General features: G+C 39.6%; 1 protein-coding gene across 3 annotated transcripts in view; it reads left to right on the top strand.

The window, feature by feature from the left end:
• LOC142367128 (CUB and sushi domain-containing protein 3-like) overlaps positions 1-19,140 on the top strand; it is a 373,180-nt gene that overhangs the window by 241,303 nt on the left and 112,737 nt on the right. For all 3 annotated transcript variants that reach the window (XM_075449071.1, XM_075449070.1, XM_075449069.1), the window contains exons 8-11: positions 1,876-1,953; positions 6,063-6,150; positions 6,299-6,423; positions 16,466-16,587. In XM_075449071.1, the coding sequence (XP_075305186.1) occupies positions 1,876-1,953; positions 6,063-6,150; positions 6,299-6,423; positions 16,466-16,587 (413 nt within the window). The remainder of the gene's footprint in view (positions 1-1,875; positions 1,954-6,062; positions 6,151-6,298; positions 6,424-16,465; positions 16,588-19,140) is intronic.

Below are 19,140 nucleotides of genomic sequence, written 5' to 3'. Positions count from 1 at the left end.
GCTGTGAAGTAACTGTTTTTACATCCTGTTTTGCCCCAAGCACTGACGTTACAAGAGTTCTGGGGTGAACTTTTTAACAAGAGTTTTTATGAAAATGTGCAGGAAATCCATTTTCATGATGAGTTTAACTTATTGGTGAATCATTCTAAAGTATTTGCCAACAGTGTATGCGCTTCTCCTTATTAAAGACAAACCTTCTAACCTTTGCTTACACAAAGACACATTCTGATTCGAGATAAACCATATACAACACAAAAGGCATCAAAACACAGCATATAGATTTTATTTTGAATCACACTTTGTACATTTAGGTCTAAACCTTTAAATCGCATGGTATTTACTGTCAGACAGTAAATACCGCTTTTGGAGCCATTTCTGTCAAATGAGAAAAGAGGTGATAACTTCAATGTTTATTGTAATTAAAGAATCAAGTGTCTCTTCCAATAAATTCTAACATGCTGTACCGTATTGCTGTGGCGCTTGATAGATTTAACGTCTGATTTAATGCACAGTTCTGTCACAACGTTTGTGATACATCTTTTGGTCCAGCAGGCAACATTTTTAGATGGCACCAGCCATGCTAATAATTCTTATTTTGCCTAAAAAAACCAAACTATTGTTGGGGATTTGTTTATTTTGCCCTTGTTGAATTGGACCTTATTCAATTGTTATGCTGGCAGATTTACACAGTAATGTCCAAATGGAGCTACTTGTTCACATGGGCCCTTTAGATTAAGTTAATTGTTGCCACATTAATCCCCTTGTTAATTTGTCAACATGGTAAGTACCACTAACGTTTTGTTTTTATGTTGGCATCGTACAACATCAGAATAATCGTTTGTATAAGATACGCATGACGTAATTTGGCCGTGTCAAACAGAATACTGGTGATACATGTGCATATATGTAGCCACTGGATAACATTAGGATAATTAAAGCACATTAACTTCTCTGCCATTTGTCACCATTCAGTGGAATAGTCAGGTCATTACGAAAGCGACGTCTGTCAGCCAATCCATCAGAAATTCATTATAGCGATTTGTCACTTTTTTATCGACGAGAAGATATCTTTATGCTTTATATTATTTATGTTTTTCATGGATTCTTTCTTTCTTTGTTTTTCTTTTTTTTTTTACAGTAGAACATAAAAGACAAATCTGGAAGCAGTCAAACTGACATTACCTTGGTCTTGTTATTAGTGCATGGATTGAAAGACAGCTCTCATCTACTCATTTTGTCTAAGTAGCCACACTTGCTGAGCTGTATAAACATACACTGTATGTTAACATAGCTCAGACCCCCCCCCCTGTGATGAAATACTGCCACCAGTAGAGCTCATGCTGTCACGGATTAGTCCCCATCAGTTTGCCTCCTCTTCTCTTTGATTTACTCCATCCAACCATTTAGTTCCTAACGTCCCATTATCTGAATGCTTTGATTACAGAGCAGCATCTTTGTAATTTTGATTAAGGCTGCAATTTTCTCGACCAGCTTTTGTTCAGAATATTTTGGGGCTTCCAGCCGAACATCTCAGCTCTTTATGTATGCTTCTGAGGGACAGACAGAAAGATGGAAAGATTCTCATAATCAAAATTGTTGCTCCTGAACTCATTTTTCCAACTTTCTTGGTTCCGTCTGCTTATTTCTGTCTTTCTCTCGTTTCCCACGTCCCTCCCGCTGTCTGTCTCCACCATTATGAGATTTACTTTGCCTTTGTAACTTTCTTTTTCGCTTTGCTCTTCTCTCTCCCAGCATTGTGGGGGAGAAGAAGTTGCCATTTTGAAAAAAAATCCTTTGCTAGGTCTGTTTATTTTTCTTCAGTATTCAGTCTGTTCTCTGATTTTTCTCTTTTCTGTATTCTGTTCTCTTCTGCAGTGAAGCGATCAGTAGATTTTAAATCGCGGGGCGTTAAATTATTCCCTGGCAAAGACTCCGGCAACAAGTTTTCAATATGTGAGTTCACATCTCAATGTCCCTTTGGCTAATGAACTAACATGTGGTGGCTTGTTTTGGCTTTGAATGGCTTTGTATTTAAGTTTTTTTTTTTGCTTTCATTAGTTTTTCCACTAAAAAAGGCTTTTATGTTCAACACTTTTGTGGCTCTGATTATTGATAATGCACAAACATAATTTGACCTCGACATTGGAATGTGTTTACATCAATTTACAGACACAAAATGCTAAAATGTCTGCCTGACATAATCAAATGTCATAACTTTAATACACAAATGTGTTGAAAACACTACGGCCTTTGCAAGAATTATGCTTTGGCATCCTTCTTGGCTACTGTGTGTTTCTGTTCTTTGACTTTTTGTGTATGCATGTAAAAGTCTTGTTTGCTTGTTTGCTTTGATATATTGAATATTGGCTTGCTCTGATAAGCTAGATCATGGTTTGTTTTGGCTTGCTTTAGGCGTGATCAGGGAATGTGAATCAACTGTTGTAATATTTTTTACCACCCACCCCTGCCTCTTCCTTTCCTTATACTTATAACCCCTCTTGTCATCCGTTCTCATCTCTTCTCTTATCTTCTGTTCTCTACTCTGCTTTGTTTGTACACATTTATGCTCAGGCCACTGAGGTCCTCAAACCAATTATAGAGTTTATCAAAGCATTCCCCCAACAGTACGACTTTAAGACAATGTAACATACTGTCTGCTGTAATATAGAGAGAGTTGCACCCTCAGAAAGTTTACCTGCTGCTCCTCCTTTGGAGCCAAAACATTTTCAACAACTTGTGAAATACCTACCATTGAGAATAAGTCCTTTTGGAAACAAACCCTTATATAAGGCACCTTTAAGGTTAACTGTATGGGTGCTAATACTTTCCCGGTCATCTAATGCACTTAAAGGAAAATGGCCATGCGATAATGTTTTACTTTAGCTCAACCCTTTATAACACACATCACAAAGAAAAAGTGGTATGCTTTGGAAAGTTTCAGTTAGTAAAGCTCCCAGTACCTGAATAATATATTTTATATGCAATTTCCCTAACCTTCCCAGTTCTTTGGGTCTTTATTACAGCTCCTCTACTCGCTCTTCTACTATCTCTGTTTTCATGTACATGCTTTACCCTTACACATTGTACACCTTTTCTGACGCTTAATTGTGAGATACATATAATGGAGATTACACTAATCTAAACACTACAGTACACATACACAAGTAGGGATTAACCTATGCCGTGGCTGCGCGGTGACTTTACCCATCCTCCCTATGATCTATGAAACTGGCTACAACAGGCATCAGCATGTAAATGTGTGCACCATAGAGATTCCCTCTGAAAATGTTCAAATAAGCCAGTCATCTGTTTATGTTTTTTACACACTCCAACACTGGCATTTATGTTGCCAGTACCAGTCAGCTTTTGCTTTTTGACTGCATCCTTTACCTGATGTTAACCTCCTCACAGTTCGATTCCACTGTGTTGGTCTGGTCCAAAAAAAAAAACAATCAAACAACACAATATCAAACTGAAACCTTAGTCTTCTTTTTCCAGTGACTCACAAACCCAAACGTGCTCTGAAGCTGTAGCCAGTGGACACATAAATGTTACTGCAAATCTCCTTCAGTGTGGGTCAACATGGGTTAGTTGTTCAGTGTAGCCAAAGGGTTACACAAACCTGCGTACACCCGCATGGCCTCTCAGTTTTGCACACGCAGGACACTGGGAGTGCACATGTCGACAAGTCAAGGGTATCACACTAGAACTGTGCAAGCCAAAACTCACCAATGATTAACTTTGCTTGTTTTCCATTTATTGTGCATGCTCTGTAATGATGCAACTTCAATAAATCCCATTTAAATGAGCTTGTTGTCCCTATTTGCTTGTAATTGTGTGATTGTAACTTCATGTGTGAATCTGCTAGATATTTTCCACGTATAGAAAAAAACAGCGACTGTGCTAGGCACAGCACAGAAGCACAGCAGGCAGATTCATCCTGACAGGCTGGAGACTCATGTATTTCTGTGTTAATTTGTCTGGCTCCGATTGGTTCAGAAGTTAATTTGCTCTGCTCTGACAGGTTCAAACTCTTCAGTGAAGCACAGAGCTTGTCTGTGTCTGTCCATACATAAGCATTTATGTTCTGTAGATGCTTGTATACATGTACACACGTGTATACGCATAGTGTGGGTTCAATTTTCTTTACTTTGCGTTCAAGTGTGTGCGCACACACTACTGATACTGTAAGCAGTCCCTCTGTTGTAGTGTTAATAGTCCAGATGGTCAAATTAGCCGCTCCACCAAAGCAACAAACTATGTTCTCTAACAAGCACACACACACACACACACACACACACACACACATACAGAGCCACCTGCTGGGTTTGTTGATATATGCTAAACATGTAGTTGCATGTTAGCCAGAGAGCCCAGACAGCGTGGCTGATAAGGTGTTTGTGTGAACACAGAGATGAGCAGGATTATTACTTGGCCGGTGCTTGTTACTCCTAAATACATTTACATTAATACATTAACCGATATTTGTTTTGCAAGTCAGCAAAAACCATGTAATATAGAAAATAAAGTATGATGCTTCATGGTATTATTTTTTAGCTTTTATTCTACATCCGTTAAAATGAATGTTTAAAAGACAAAAAGATGGTGAGGATATGAACAAAGGGACAATATTTTTACTATGAAATTGTATCATGTTGCTCCACATGAAGTTTAATTACACCAATGAAAGGAGTGATCACTGACATTTCCAGCAGTGGTGTTTTTTTTTCCTAGTTTCTGCTTCAGAATTATACTGAACATTGTAATACAGCAATTACATGATCACCACTCATTTTTAAATATCAGTACATTCATTTGAATATGAAAATACATCAAAGGGTGTTCTGATAATTTATATGAACAAGCACACCAGTGTTCTACTGACAACAGAAATTCGGAGAGGACCGATTGAGGGGAAAAAAAAAATAAAAAATTAAAACCCACACTAAAATATACAGGATTTTTTGTGAATGAAAGATGTAGTGAACTCAAGACTTATTCATATAGCTTTCTTCTAATCTCATTGACAAAATTCCACAGATCCTTGGGTCATAAATGGAATTCAGCTTAAGATACTTACCACCAACACCTTATCTGTATGCTGACCTAGAAGCAGCTCTCAGCGCATTAAACCCTTGAAGTATTAGAAAAAAGTACCCCAAAAAAAGAGAGCTGGAAAATACACACACTTGGTAAAGTATTCAAAAGAAAAGCATTTTAGTTTGAAGGGAGTTATTTGTGCTTTGCACTCCTGTCAGCTGTGTCTTTGGCTTTCCCTGACGAGTCACAAATGCTTTTCTGCTCTTTCTGTTTGTAATATAAGAAATGAACAAAAGTTAAGAAGTAAATGGTAAAACAGCTTTAAAAAAGAAGAAAAGAAAAAAGTAATTAAAGCTACAAGCATTTCTTAAAAGATCTGTATTATAATTAAAGAGTTTGAATAAAGAAGAATGTTTATCGTCATCTCTGTGTCATCCCTGTGATGTTTTGAGTTTTACTTTCAACATTAGCCCTTGTGTTTCTGAAGACAAATAAGAGTGAGTATGAAGTGTTTCATTGTTCCTGCCTGCCTACCAAACCATCCAACTGTCTATCTAGCTCTTGGTCTGTCTCATCGGTTTCCTATTGAGTCTGAAGTGATGAGGCCAGGCAGGTTTCCAAAACCAAAACTAAAAGCAGAGAGCTGGAAACGTACCCAGGAAGACTTGTGCTGAATGCTATCAAACAAAAACAGATGGTTTTAGATTATTGCCAGGGAGCACTGAAGCAGTTCTGTGGTGTTAGTTAGATGGCGAGTATGAAAGTAGAATATAAGTATTCATGTTAACAGTTGGATACTCTTGGCTTTCACAGACAGAGGAACTATTGCTTTTATAATGAATCGCAGTCTGAAAATTAAAACTGAAAGTGGCATCAGCAAAGGTCCACCTGCATCTCCAGCAGCTGAATGAAGAGTCTGCTTGCTGAACCTGTCCAACAGAGACGGGACTCATCTGCTAAACTCTTCTGTCTCATTCTAACCTGTCTGTCCTGGCTGTGCACCTGTCTATGTCTCTGTGTAGTAAATGAAGGTGGTGTGAGACAGGCATCGAATTCCTGCCCGGACCCAGGAGAGCCAGAGAATGGAAAACGCCATGGCAGCGACTTCAGGTAAAATTTAAACAGAACTACATTTAGATTTAAGTGAACAGGCATACATGTGTGAAAATTTTTTTTTTTAGAAATGCACTTGTTTGTATTAGCAACAATATTTTACATCTATTTCGCTGTACGTCTTACTGTGTGTGTGTTATTGTAGCATTGGCAGTGTGGTGCAGTTCAGTTGTGGAGAGGACTATGTACTTCAAGGCAGTAAAACCATCAGCTGCCAGAGAGTGGCAGAAGTCTTCACAGCCTGGAGTGACCACAGACCAGTCTGCAAAGGTCAGATTTAATATATTTCTCAACCTATATAGCCACAGTAACGCGAATGGACAACAAAAGAAGTTGAAAGAATGTGAAAGTCAGAGAACCTTCTCCTCAGCGTGAGTTTCTTGAGTGGGACCCAGATTGTAGTGGGAAATTCTGAGAGCAAACATTCCATGATCGATTGTTTATAATGTTTGCACCTCACCAACATGCTACGATTTGTGCTTTCATCCCGGGACCGGTGATATTTATTGTTCAGGACCGAAAATTGTGTAAACACAGGAGAGGTAAACACTTCTTCAAACATGACATTTCATCATTGATAATTAATCCATCCATCCATTTTCTATACCCGCTTAATCCAACTCGCTGTGGGGGATTAACATGACACCCATCCCAGCTGTCATTGGGCGAGAGGCAGGGTACACCCTGGACAGGTTGCCAGCCCATCACACAGCCACACAGAGACAAACGAGACAAACAACCAGCCACGATCACACTCATTTGTAGGCTTATATTAGAGTCACCAATTAACCTAAAATGCATGTTTTGGGGTGGTGGTAGGAAACCTTCAAAAACCTAACGCATACACGGGAGAACATGTAAACTCCACACAGAAAGGCCCCAGCCAGGAATCGAACCAGGAACCCCCTTGCTGTGAGGCGACGGTGCTAACTATCACAACACTGTGCAGCCTATTGATAACTGATATAACACACAAATCAAACTGCACTACATTTTCTTTTTTTTTTTTTTTGGACGATGATCTGCTCACACTTTCCATACATTTACAGAAAAGCCTTAACATTTTAAAGAGTATTTACCTGGTGACGTGTGAGCTGAAACTTACAACACAAACAAACACACACACATACCCAAAGGGAGCGAGCGAAAGAGAGGGGGTGTCTGTCACGTTAAATGTCGAAGTCATTTGTCACGTCTTCCTTTGCTAGGCTTCAGACTGTGGCTGGACACACATACTTTAACAGAAAACAAAGTATTCACTGGGCACCGGTCTGCTTATACATGCAGGTTGTTATGTCAGAGAAAAAGAAAGAAAGACAGCAAAGTAATTTAACATCGAAGACATAATGACATGAGATGTACAGTAGACCATAAAGGGAGAATGAAAATAGGATGAGAGCAGAGAAACGGAAGAGAGAGAAAACAACTATAAAAAAAAAAAATAATAATTAAACTGTCACACCTCATGTCTGCTTACATGATAAACTGTGAATGCAAGAGTCCCTAAATACTTCACAAGACAGTCGCTTATCAACCACAGGTAAGCTCTGGACTGACTGAGAGCAAACAGCACATTGGAAGTCTGTAGGGATGCAGTGTTTTACTCAGAGACACCTGAGCAGGGCACACGCTAGCTAGCTGCAGGTCGTGTTCTCGTGCCCTCTGGTTAAAGGACACCATCTAACCACTCGTGTCAACTGCTGCCCTGAGTTTCTCTTGTGAGCCAGACATGCGGGGGGACTGACCTCCATAAAGCTCAGTTACCATGACAGCACAGATCCTTGTAAGCCAATACAGCTATGAAATGGATGCTTCACTTGGGCTCTGGTTGGTCCCTGCCAGGCAACCTTATCATCTAACTCTTTATTAGAGATATCACAGTGGTGATACTTTTGATTGGCTCTTTATTATTTTTAATAGCTCACAGGGATTCATCCTCATCAGATACTTCATAATGAGAAGTTAAATAGGTCCACTGACACTCGCTTTAACCTGTGTGTGATGATGGGCTGAGGCTCCCCAAAGGAGGATAGGGCATTCAAAGTCACTCATGTTTCCCCACATCAGTGTGTGGTTAAAAAGAAAGACCTGTATCACTGGTAAACAAAACCACCAGTAAGTGGGGGTCTGTGCAGAAAAACTATGTTGCCAGAAAAGACATTTTCACTGTGCAACTCTTAACTTCCCAGATGCTGATTTCCATTGTTTGATAGATAAAACATAGTCACCAATATTCCCAACACATTTGACAACATACACCAACCTGCGTCATGGCTGTTCCCAAGTCACTAAATATTCTGTGCTAGTTTATTTTTGTTATTTAAAGCATGTCACAACGGAGGGCACTGCATGGTCCCACAAAACAAGCTGCATAAACAGAGGTTGGGCTACCACATGCTGAAAGGCAAACAGTAGGAACATTTATTATTTAGTTCTGTTTCCCTGTTGGTGACATCATTCCTGACAAAGCCACCTACGGTATAATGACCTACATGACTGCCAGTGCTAGTTAAGGCAATAAAGCTGCGGGAACAGGTGACACAACTTTTCTGTAGCTCTACTTTTGCCAGCACTGCAGTGAGACATTGTTATATATTGACATTTGGTGAAACATAAAAGGGATCCATCTTCAAAAATCTCACGAATCCCTGAGAAACCACACAGAGGTTGCTTGAAGGACAAGATGTAACGCCGGATACTTATAACAGGATCACTCAAAAGAGAAAGCTGAAAAAGACAACAATTCTGTAAAAATGTAGAGCTTACACATATGCATTGGAAGCTAAGTATATTGGTTGGGGCGGGTTACTGTAGCTGAAAAATGAAAGGAGTGTATAAAAACTTCTATTTTCAAATCCAGACATAAAAACTATCCTCTCTTGGGGACGGAAAATCTAATATTGCAATTCTTAAAGTAAAGATTCCTTGAAGGCAAGAGAGAAAGGTTCCTCTAAAGCTAATAGACTGTGAGAAGAAAAAGGTTTATTGATGTGTAGAAGTGCTCCTTTACTTGTGTCATTATTCAACGAGCGGCCAGAGTCCTACTTTCAAATGTGAGCACACGGAGTCAAAGACTCAGGGGATTTCTACAGACATCTCACTAGTTGAATGGTATTTCACTGAATGCATGCTCGATCAAGTTTAGTGAATGGAAAAGATTCAGCAGAATTTCACTGTTTGTAGAGAGGCTGTGGCTTTTAATTACTGTTCAACTACTTAGAGTGCCCGGTCTTCATAAGGAGCAGGTCTCCTTGACAAAAATGTCCTGATTTCTTTTCTGCTGTCATTCTTAGTGTTCATTAGTGTCCCATTTTTCTACCATGCCTTGTTTGAAATGTCTACTTTGTTTTTCTCCCCTCAAGAATTTGCCTCGAGTACGTTGAAAAGTCTAAAAGTCTTTAGCTGTGAATTTAACAAGAGAGATTGCAGAGAGTGCAAGGAAGTTGAGTAAACGAAGTCAGGACCAGGCTAACAAACTACTAGGTTGACCTTACTGTCGCTACAAACTGAACACTTCCTGCAGTATATCATACACACATTTTTTCCTGAATTTAGTTGGACATAAACCTTTGTGTTTATAGTAACGACGGATACAATCAGAGTGGACTGATATGATGTTACGATTGAAATATTTAAACAGTGCCACTGAAAGATGATAATATGTCTGTTTCACAAGTACTTAATCCAGTACTAAATGTTAAAAACACCAGGAATATTGTATTAAATTAGTTATTTAATTTTTGATATTATATGTTTATGTCAGCCCCGCCCCCAGAGTCCTGGCTTTTAGTTAAGTCACTTTTTTTTTTTTTATAAAAAAATGTTATACAGTATTAACAAATGATCAGATACTGTAAATGCCATACTTATTGTACATTTATAATGCACTCAAATGTGTACATTAATAGTCAAATTACTATTTAAACACAGGCTTTTGTGTATAGTGACTGAGAAGTGAAGAACAACATTCAAGCACACACATACAGAGAGAGAGAGAGACAGACAGACAAGACAGACAGACAGACTTTAACAGCATTAACATACTGTACATTGTTATAAAATGTTTACTTTAGAGGATAGTCCGGACAACTTTCCAACTATGGGTCATGTGTCGCTTACTGCTCTTGTAGGAAAATACAAAACGTTGAGTTGTTATTTTGACAGAAAATGTATTGAATTAAGTTACCAACAATGTCTCAAGAGGTTGTCTGTGATAGAAATGCCTGTTACACTGTTCCAAATGGTGCAGGCCAACGAGATGCTGTGCCGCATCCAAATAGACATAAGCTGATCTGCACCGCTCCTTCCATCAAGTCATCAGTGTGTTCATTCTAAGCCACAAATTTATGGAGCAGATGCAAGCAGGAAAATATGTACTTGATCCCAATAAAAATGGCCTTGTGCCTCTAATTGCGCCTCTTCTGGTGTTGTGGGCCCATGGAATTGAATAAAAGTCTGCAAAGACTTCAGCAGATAATCATATGAACATACATTTGATATTAAGTGAGAAAACTTTGTGTTCTCTGAAGCACAGTGTCCTTATTTAGCCTGCTTTGTCTCATCATGTTAAACAAAATGGGAATGGGAGGAAGGCTGCGTCTAGCTGCACAGAGCTCAGATTTGACCTTTACATCCAACCAGCCAACAGCTAAAATGGAAACTCATGAATAACATTGAGGGAGAGGCAATCTGTCCAAAAGCATCAAGCCAGCTAACTTATTAAAGCGACACTTCTGTCAAAACACTCTCATAAAGTTACATGTGTCTTTTGGAACGCTGAGAAGAAAATGAAGTTAATGTATCTCAAAATTTCACTCCATAATGTCACATCAGTGAGCCAACCGAAAAAGAGATGGACAACTATGAAAAAAAGAAGTAATCTCTGAGTGGTAATCTCTTTAGTAGTTACAATGCAACAAACAAAACCAAATAAAAATGAGCTACAAAAACAGCGATAAAACTGCAATGTCCCTTTTCCACTCTTATAAGGCTTTATGAGAGCGAGCGGAGACAGAGACAGAGAGAAGGGGTCCATGTGGCTCCTTGATTAATGGACAGATGGCAAGGCCACTGAGCCAAATCTTTCTCTCTGTCTGTGTGTGTGTGAACTCCAGGGGAGTTGAGTTGATCTGCCTGAATATACTGACTCAATGAAGGCCGCTATATGTCAGCCAGACACACACATGCACACACACACGTGCGTGTTTGCACATATGTTGATTTCTAAGAGCAGCGAGAGGAAGGCAAAGGAGAGAACCGAAGAGGGCAGGCACTACACAACAACTTTACTAAATGACTGGTTGTCTGTTTGTGTGTTGGGGCGTGTGTGTGTGTGTGCGTGTGTGTGTACCCATTAAAGCTCCAACCACAAGGAGGGCCATTGGAACACGATGTGCCAGCTTAATGATGTCATCAATCATTCTCTGTGTCCATTGGTTAATCTATTTGCTACTGTAGGCAGTTTGTTAAAAGAGCCAGTTTGAACATCCTGCCGAAAGTTCTGATCTTTAATCTGATGCAATACTGTGACCTGAAGTGCAGCTTGTTTGTTTTGTGGGAACAGTGTAACACTTTTGAGACAACTGTTACATGTAATCAGAAATATATTGTTTCAGATTGCGATTTAGGTTTCTTGTCCAATGGTAGATCTTTCTTTAATGAGGATATATATTTCTTCATTAATGAGCCTCATTTATTCATGAGTTTGTACAAAGTTTATACAGTGACACAATGCCTCACCAGGTTGTGGGCAATACTTATGCCAAACTTGTACTTGGGGGGGGGTTCTCACAGTAAAAAATCCCTTAAATGTTTTCAAGAAAAACTGCACTGGCATCACAGACGGATCTGTTCCATGGAGACATGCAGATATACTATCATCCCATCTCCAAATATGCCCCTGGATTGTCATTTTTGGAAAACTCATCCGTATGATTTTACTTAATTTTCTATTTGATTTACCTCCCCTCCAGTCCCCTTTATGCTGTCTGAATGGGGTGCAAGTTCAGGCAGATAATCTGGAGCAGGTAAGGGTTAACTGCCCTTGGTATGCTTCAGTAGCTAATGCTGTATGGATGATTGAAGCTGAGCCTCCACTGCAGGGACGATTCAATAACAAAGACCATCCTGCTGAGGAAGCAGCAAAGTTACTGTACAGACCTTGAATATAAGGCAGATCAGACTGAAGGAAATACTTATAAGTCCAAACATTGCAGCTGGGTTGTATTAAAATTCAAACACATCCTTACAGCAATGTTCCCAGTGCTTATGGGCCATGTCAGTGATGCTCTAAAGTCATAAAACAAAAATCCGGAGATAGAGAAACAAAGACATATAAGCCACAGTACAGGAGGCTTTGGCACAATGGCCTTTGCCTGAAACCTGATTTCAATTTGGTCTTCATACCAAAAGTTTATGTTGGTACTGATGCCAAAGCTGTTAGCTTCTCTGACAAACTCGTTCTTTGGCACTAATGTCTCACCACATAGGTTGCCACAAGATTTGACACTACAGACAAGAACAGCCTTTTACTGAGTAATACTACTGGCTGTTCTTGTCTGTAGTTAAAGAATGTTGGATATTTTGCTAAACATGGACAACATTGCAAATCCTCTGCATGACATTGTGATTAAACAGCTACGTGCCTTCAATCAGAGGCTTCTTCAGGCCTCCTGCAATAAGGACTGGTACAGGTAAAAAACTGTAGCTTTACAAATAAGCAGACTCTTGCTCTGCTTATTGTCTGTTTATTATTTGTGCTGCAGAAATATAATTTTCATTTGGGATTAACTGAAGTATTATTGAAATAAATTAATGAGCAGTCAAGTCCACATAGAGAGGCAAAAGTGATGGCCGTGGAATAAGGTGTGGGACTTTTGGACAGCCCAGTCCAATGCAACACTATTTTTTCTTCACACCTCTTCGCAATTTCAATCCTGCAGTTTGAAAAAACAGCTCAAAAGAGATGAACTTAATTATTTTCCTCTCAAGTCGAGTGGTACTGGCTGAAGTTGTATGGGTATGCGATGTGCTCGGTAGTTAGACAGACTGACAGGCAGAAAGGCTGTCAGAGCGACTATTATGATTTAGCTTTTTGAATCACAAGGTAATAGTCAATTCAAGTCAAAAACCGAAGCTGACTCAAAATAAACCCCTCTACACCTTCACTGTAGTTTTTACCTCATTTATCTCATCTATGTTTATTGTCGTGGTCTGAAAATCCGGCTCTTATCAAATCTTTTCAATCACAGTAAGAGCTTTTCACCAAAACCACTACCTTACCATGCACCGCTCTTCCAGCACCAATCGGACAGATGTCACTTTCAGCAACAGGAACAGGTTGGAGCATTTAGCAGCTAAATTGCCAGATGTTCCCCTGACGAGATTGAGACCTAAACCAAAAATGAAGAATGTCTGCTCTCACCAAAATATGTGAAATGGCGAAACGTATCATCATGCACTGAAGGCACATAATGTGTTCAAATAATTTATCAGCACCACTTGACACAATAAGGCTACCAGTTGCAGTCACTTCAGCTTGGGGCAGGCTATCCCCGAGCTGTTCTCCCCCAATCTGTAGTGACTACACAACCGCTTTTGTAAAAAGTTCTGAGATTTCATTGTAACTGCATTCACATGACTGCAAACAGTGAATACTTTTGTCATCTTGCAGCCCAAAGCATCATAACTTCCTTAGTCATATAAAGTAGATGGATGCAGTTTATTTATTTATTTCTTGCAATACTGTAAAAGTAGGATTCTTGGTGTGTAGCAAGTTGAACGCAGCAGGGCCAATTTATGCTGCATACTGATTTGATTTGTAAGATGGGTTTTTACACAGAACCAAATGTGAAGATGGCCACTGAAACTGTTTGGTTAAGGGCAGATACTTTTCTAAAGATAATGCACTCCGTCACTGTTTACCACCATCTAAGCTAGTTGGTTTGTCAAATGCTTCCCAAAGTCACCCAGGAGGAGAGCAGAAGCATTACTCCTATTGAGAAAAGTCCTCAATGCCAGTCTTTGCTCTTCTTTCAGGAAATAAATGTGCTTCAGTCCTGATGAAATAGAGCATTTAGCAGCATTTATATTAAACCTTTGATTTATCCAATATTATTTTGTTTTGTGACCTCTTAAATCTGCCAGTAACTGGCCTGAGCCACAATGCTTTTTCCAAAATTGGATAGCCTGAAGCCTAGAAATACAGAGCTTTTTGTATTATTGCCAATCTCACAAGAATACAGTTGCCTAGCAGTGGGACCCGTGTATTGTTAAATGCTTTTATTCAGTAATTAATTGTAACAAATTTTGTGCACTTTTTAGATTCCCTCTAAATTCCCTCGAGTGCACTTTGACAAGTAAACATATAAATTACTTCAGGAAAAAAAAGGTAGAAAGGGACAAAGGTGATTAACAGGCACTGAGGGCAGGTGTAAACTAAACTGTGAACAACAGAAAATGGCTGCCAGAGAGCCCAAAAAGCAAGACAGAGAAAAAGACATACAGATACAGTCTGAGAGATGGATGGAGTTTTAATATAAATTATGGGATGTTAGCCTCTCTGGTAATTCTAGTGATAACTCTCCATGCCATCACTGTAGCAACATGGTGCCCATTTTGGTGTTGGCACGGTGATGGGCTGGCCATTTGTTCAGGACACGCTGATTGGGCTGTCACTGTGCACGCATACTTACAAAGGCACACATACTTTTTGAGACATGCAGATAAATCACTTCTCTCGTGCAACTCAAGCATGCACACACACTTTATCTCCACCTATCTCTCAGTGTATAAATCGCTGTGAGCTGAACACAGGGGAAGGTCAACTGAAGAAGCAGAGAGAATTAGGGGAACAAGACTCACCTGGGCACAGTCATGGAGAGTTCCAGTAGAGAGACAGGGAAACAGACACAGGCAGAAAGACAGACAAGAGGAATATAAGGTTGTGTCTGTGGGGTCTTACTTGTTCTGGTGCACTCTTATAACACTCCCTGGATACACTCCATCACACACATGTAGAAGAAACATGCTCACAAATTATTCCTTTTTCTTTGGTTCTTTTCCGTCATTCTGGCTGCTAAGTCAGAGTGGCAGCCATGATTATATTACCGGGACTGCTTGAAGGTATGTGTGGATTTTAAGTGATTACGTGAAGACGTAGCCCTTTTAAGTCTATTATTTAGATGTGTTTCTTTCCTGACTGTTTCTCTGCCTGTCTATACAGTACATGTGAAACTAAATATTAACATGTTTCCTACCTGTTTTTGAAACAAACATAGTAGCATTATTGTCTATGCGCCTCTGTTTTCTATATGCTTGTTTGTATCTGCGACAGTTGACTGTATGTGTTCTTATGGCCTGCCACTGAACAAACTAATTAAGGAACAAACGCTGCTTCAATCCAACCAGAAAATTACCTCCTAAGTACAACAGGACGACCCAAGGACAGACATGCAGGTTCTCTATCACATGCAGTAAGAGTACAAAGCCTAATAAAGGTTTAGTTGGTTTTTCCAACAGCTAGCATGTGTCATTTTTTAACACCCCACTGATTCTTGCATCAGCATTACTGTTTGTGGGTTTGTTTGACTTCTCAGCATAAATGTTGATTACAGTAATTTAATTCTATAGATCTATAAAGAGAATCTCTGCTCAAACAACATACATTAGCTTTCCGCTGTTATACTTTTCATCAGCCAGACCATGCTTCATCCCCTCTCTCTTCAGTGATAACCTACATGTGGATGTTTTGCTTCTTTAAAAGTGGAATATAATTATAACTCAAGCAGTACTTGGAAGTTGTTGACTTTGAATAGATATTTAGAGTAAATAGCCTGCAAATGTCTTTATCAGTCCATACCCTGACTCTTGCTAATCCTGTGGTATTTCACACCCAATAGCTTCCAATTAAGTAAAGTTATCCAGGGAGATGTTGCTGACAGTATCAATAACATCTCTGTGACCTTCTCGTCTTCTCTGCACTTGAGTCTTCTCTTTTCGTCTATTTTTCTTCTCTTCTTGCCATCACACTCTTTCTCCCCAGCTCTCGGCTGTATTGATGTCACTTTTAATTGTTCCTCACGGAACCCCACTTGAACCCCAAATGCTAAGGATTTGCTGTCACATTTATTAAAATACTCTTTGGCTAAGCATCTCTTAAATTGTTTAATTATGAAGGTAATTGTCACTGCTTTGTAGTGGCTTGACTCAACAGTGTGCAATTGCTTTTTGCTAATGCCACTGCTAAATCCACAGTTGCCACTGATTACTCTGACATTATGTTGTTTTTTTTTTTCTTTCTTTCTTTCAACAGTGAAAACTTGCGGCAGTAATCTTCAGGGGCCGTCGGGGACCTTCACATCTCCTAACTTCCCCATCCAATATGAGAGTAATGCGCAGTGTGTGTGGATAATTACAGCATCAAATCCCAATAAGGTAAAACTCCTTCTTGTTGCCTCTCTTGTTGTCTGTCAAACTCAGTTTGATCTTGTTGTCATTTGATAGGCTATATTATCTATCTTTATAAAATTAGGATGAATTTTAGCATTTGACCTATTGCATTAGAGCATTCCCTCATAACGAGACAGAAGATCAGCTTCAGTCGTCACATCAGAGATAAACTTTGTGTGTCTGTAAGGTTTAAAACAATTTTGCCTGTGCTTTTCAGTTAATAGTATAGTTTAAAGGCAGGGTAGGGGATCTTTTTCTGGAACATTTTTTTACATATTGCTTGAAATACTCTTCACACCCCCATTGCAACCAATTAATTAAAAGTTTTGACACAAATATGAAAAGTTTTAGTGGCCTCTAGAACGTACAATCTAGGAAAAACAGTATCCAATCATTGTGAACGGACCGTTCACAATGATTGGATTCTGATGCCGTCTATCAAACTGCAATCTGCTCCTCCCTCCCCCCCCCCTCCTTCCCCCTCCTTCCCCCTGTGCGCGTACCCTGCTCCGTGAACGAAGCTTGGCAGGAAGCTAAACTAGAGCCAGCTTGGCTAGCACCTAGCATTATTAAACGTATAGTTAGCATAAACTAAATACTAAATACGGCAACGATCGATGCTTGCTGTCAGAACAGCGCTCGTGCACCTTCGTGCTCGTGCGCGTTCATGTACTCTAGAGGCGTGCCTTCGGGGGGAAAGTGAAGAAAAGGGTTGGGACTTTTTACCTGTGTATTTTCAAAATGCAGCTTCGCTGGACTCAAAATCCAGGATCTCCTACCCTACCTTTAAGTACTTCATTATAAAGTAATTTAAGTCAGCCAACACGTGTGGAAAGTGTTATGTAAGTGTGCATGTTGAATATCTAATAATTTTGATGCAAGCTGGGATTTCATTACATTACCCGAGCTAAATGTGGAGAGGACCAGGGGATTAAAGATAATAACCTCACCAAAAGGAGAACTTCATGCCTACAGGTTATAAGTAGAATGGAAGCAGGGCTTATAAAATATTAAATCAGCAACTGCAGCATTGACAGAGCAAGAGTGGGGGTCCATGTCAGCTTAAATTCTGTCAGGGTTTTATTGTATGTGAAGTTTGTTGCAGTGAGCTGAGTGTGCCATGTGAGAGTGGAGCAGCACAGCTCAAGTCGTCTTTGTGAAGAAGCTTGAAGACTTTGCCTCATTTTGAATTTCATTCTTTCAAAGCAATTCTAATTTAAAAAACATAGCAGTACTATCAGGGATTTTCAAAGTTAGTTTAGCAACAATTATACATAATTGAAAAGGGCTGCAGATAATTCACATAGGAGGTATTATTAATTATATGCTGGTATAAGCATATCAGTATCTAATCCTGTGTGATTGTTTAATCCCACAAACAGTCAGACAATGAGTTGGAGGTTAGATGGATATCTGCCATTGGCTGCCTTTTGTCCCCGGAGACATCTGATTTGTATTCAGAAACACATCCTTGTTCGACTCCGGGTTTCTGTGGTGACCACACTGTCGTCAAGGGCAACACCTGCATCAGCATGATAGTTGCGCATACACATTTGTGCACACATTGACACACTTTTACATGTATGTATGTTGACAAACAACCTTTTTTTTTCCCACCACACACAGAGTGACTTTGCTCTTGCTTAAAAGCTTAACTTCTCCTCAACTCCCGCACACAGCACTTTCTGTCACTGCCCAAGGCCTCTGGTTTATGGCCTACAGCAATACATTCTTTGTCGAAGGCTACACTCTGTATGTGGCTGCTGAAGGCTACGTTACTAATTCCCTTAGACATCCTTTTGGGATATTTTTGTGTGTGTGTGTGTGTGTCTGCACTGTAAGTACGATATGTGTAGAAAGTTTGAAAACCTATTCAGAATGGTTATGTATGTTGCCAAACACATTGACCCAGACCAGATGAGATCTGGCAACATCAAGCCATTTTATGGTCCTTTTATTTTAAACGGCTTTACTGGTACTGACTTATCATAAACTGTTATGATACACGCTGCATCTTCTCCATGTCATGCGCTGCACTGGATCATATCTGCGGCCTTTTTCGTGCAGCATCATATGTGCGTTTTGTTGTGCACTATACTGAATCATGTAATTCACCACACTGAACCACGTGGTGCAGATGTCAGATGTCCACAGGTCAGTGAGGGACCATATATTTGTCCATCACCTTACATCAAGAGGAAGGACATTGGTGCACTCCAAACATGCAGCATATTGGGGAATAATACCTATAAAACTTGAACAACATACTTTTTAAAATCTTTCTTTCTAGTTATTGCGAAACTTGGTTTTCAATCAGTAGACAAATTTGGTAAAACATCTCATCACGATAGACTTAACCACAGCTTCTGTCGATGTGTGCGACATCAGAGAGAGATGGCATTTGATCTTGGAAACATTATTCCCAGTTTACTCAGTCGAAGTGTACTTTATGTTTATAACTGAAAACTATTTAGCATTGGTTTTGAGAAACGTTTTTGAAAGTGAAGACTCCTCATGACCCACATGTCTGAGGGATAA

Source organism: Odontesthes bonariensis, chromosome 18 (assembly GCF_027942865.1).
Source record: "Odontesthes bonariensis isolate fOdoBon6 chromosome 18, fOdoBon6.hap1, whole genome shotgun sequence".
NCBI lineage: Eukaryota > Metazoa > Chordata > Actinopteri > Atheriniformes > Atherinopsidae > Odontesthes > Odontesthes bonariensis.
This window is presented reverse-complemented; position numbering and strand designations above follow the sequence as displayed.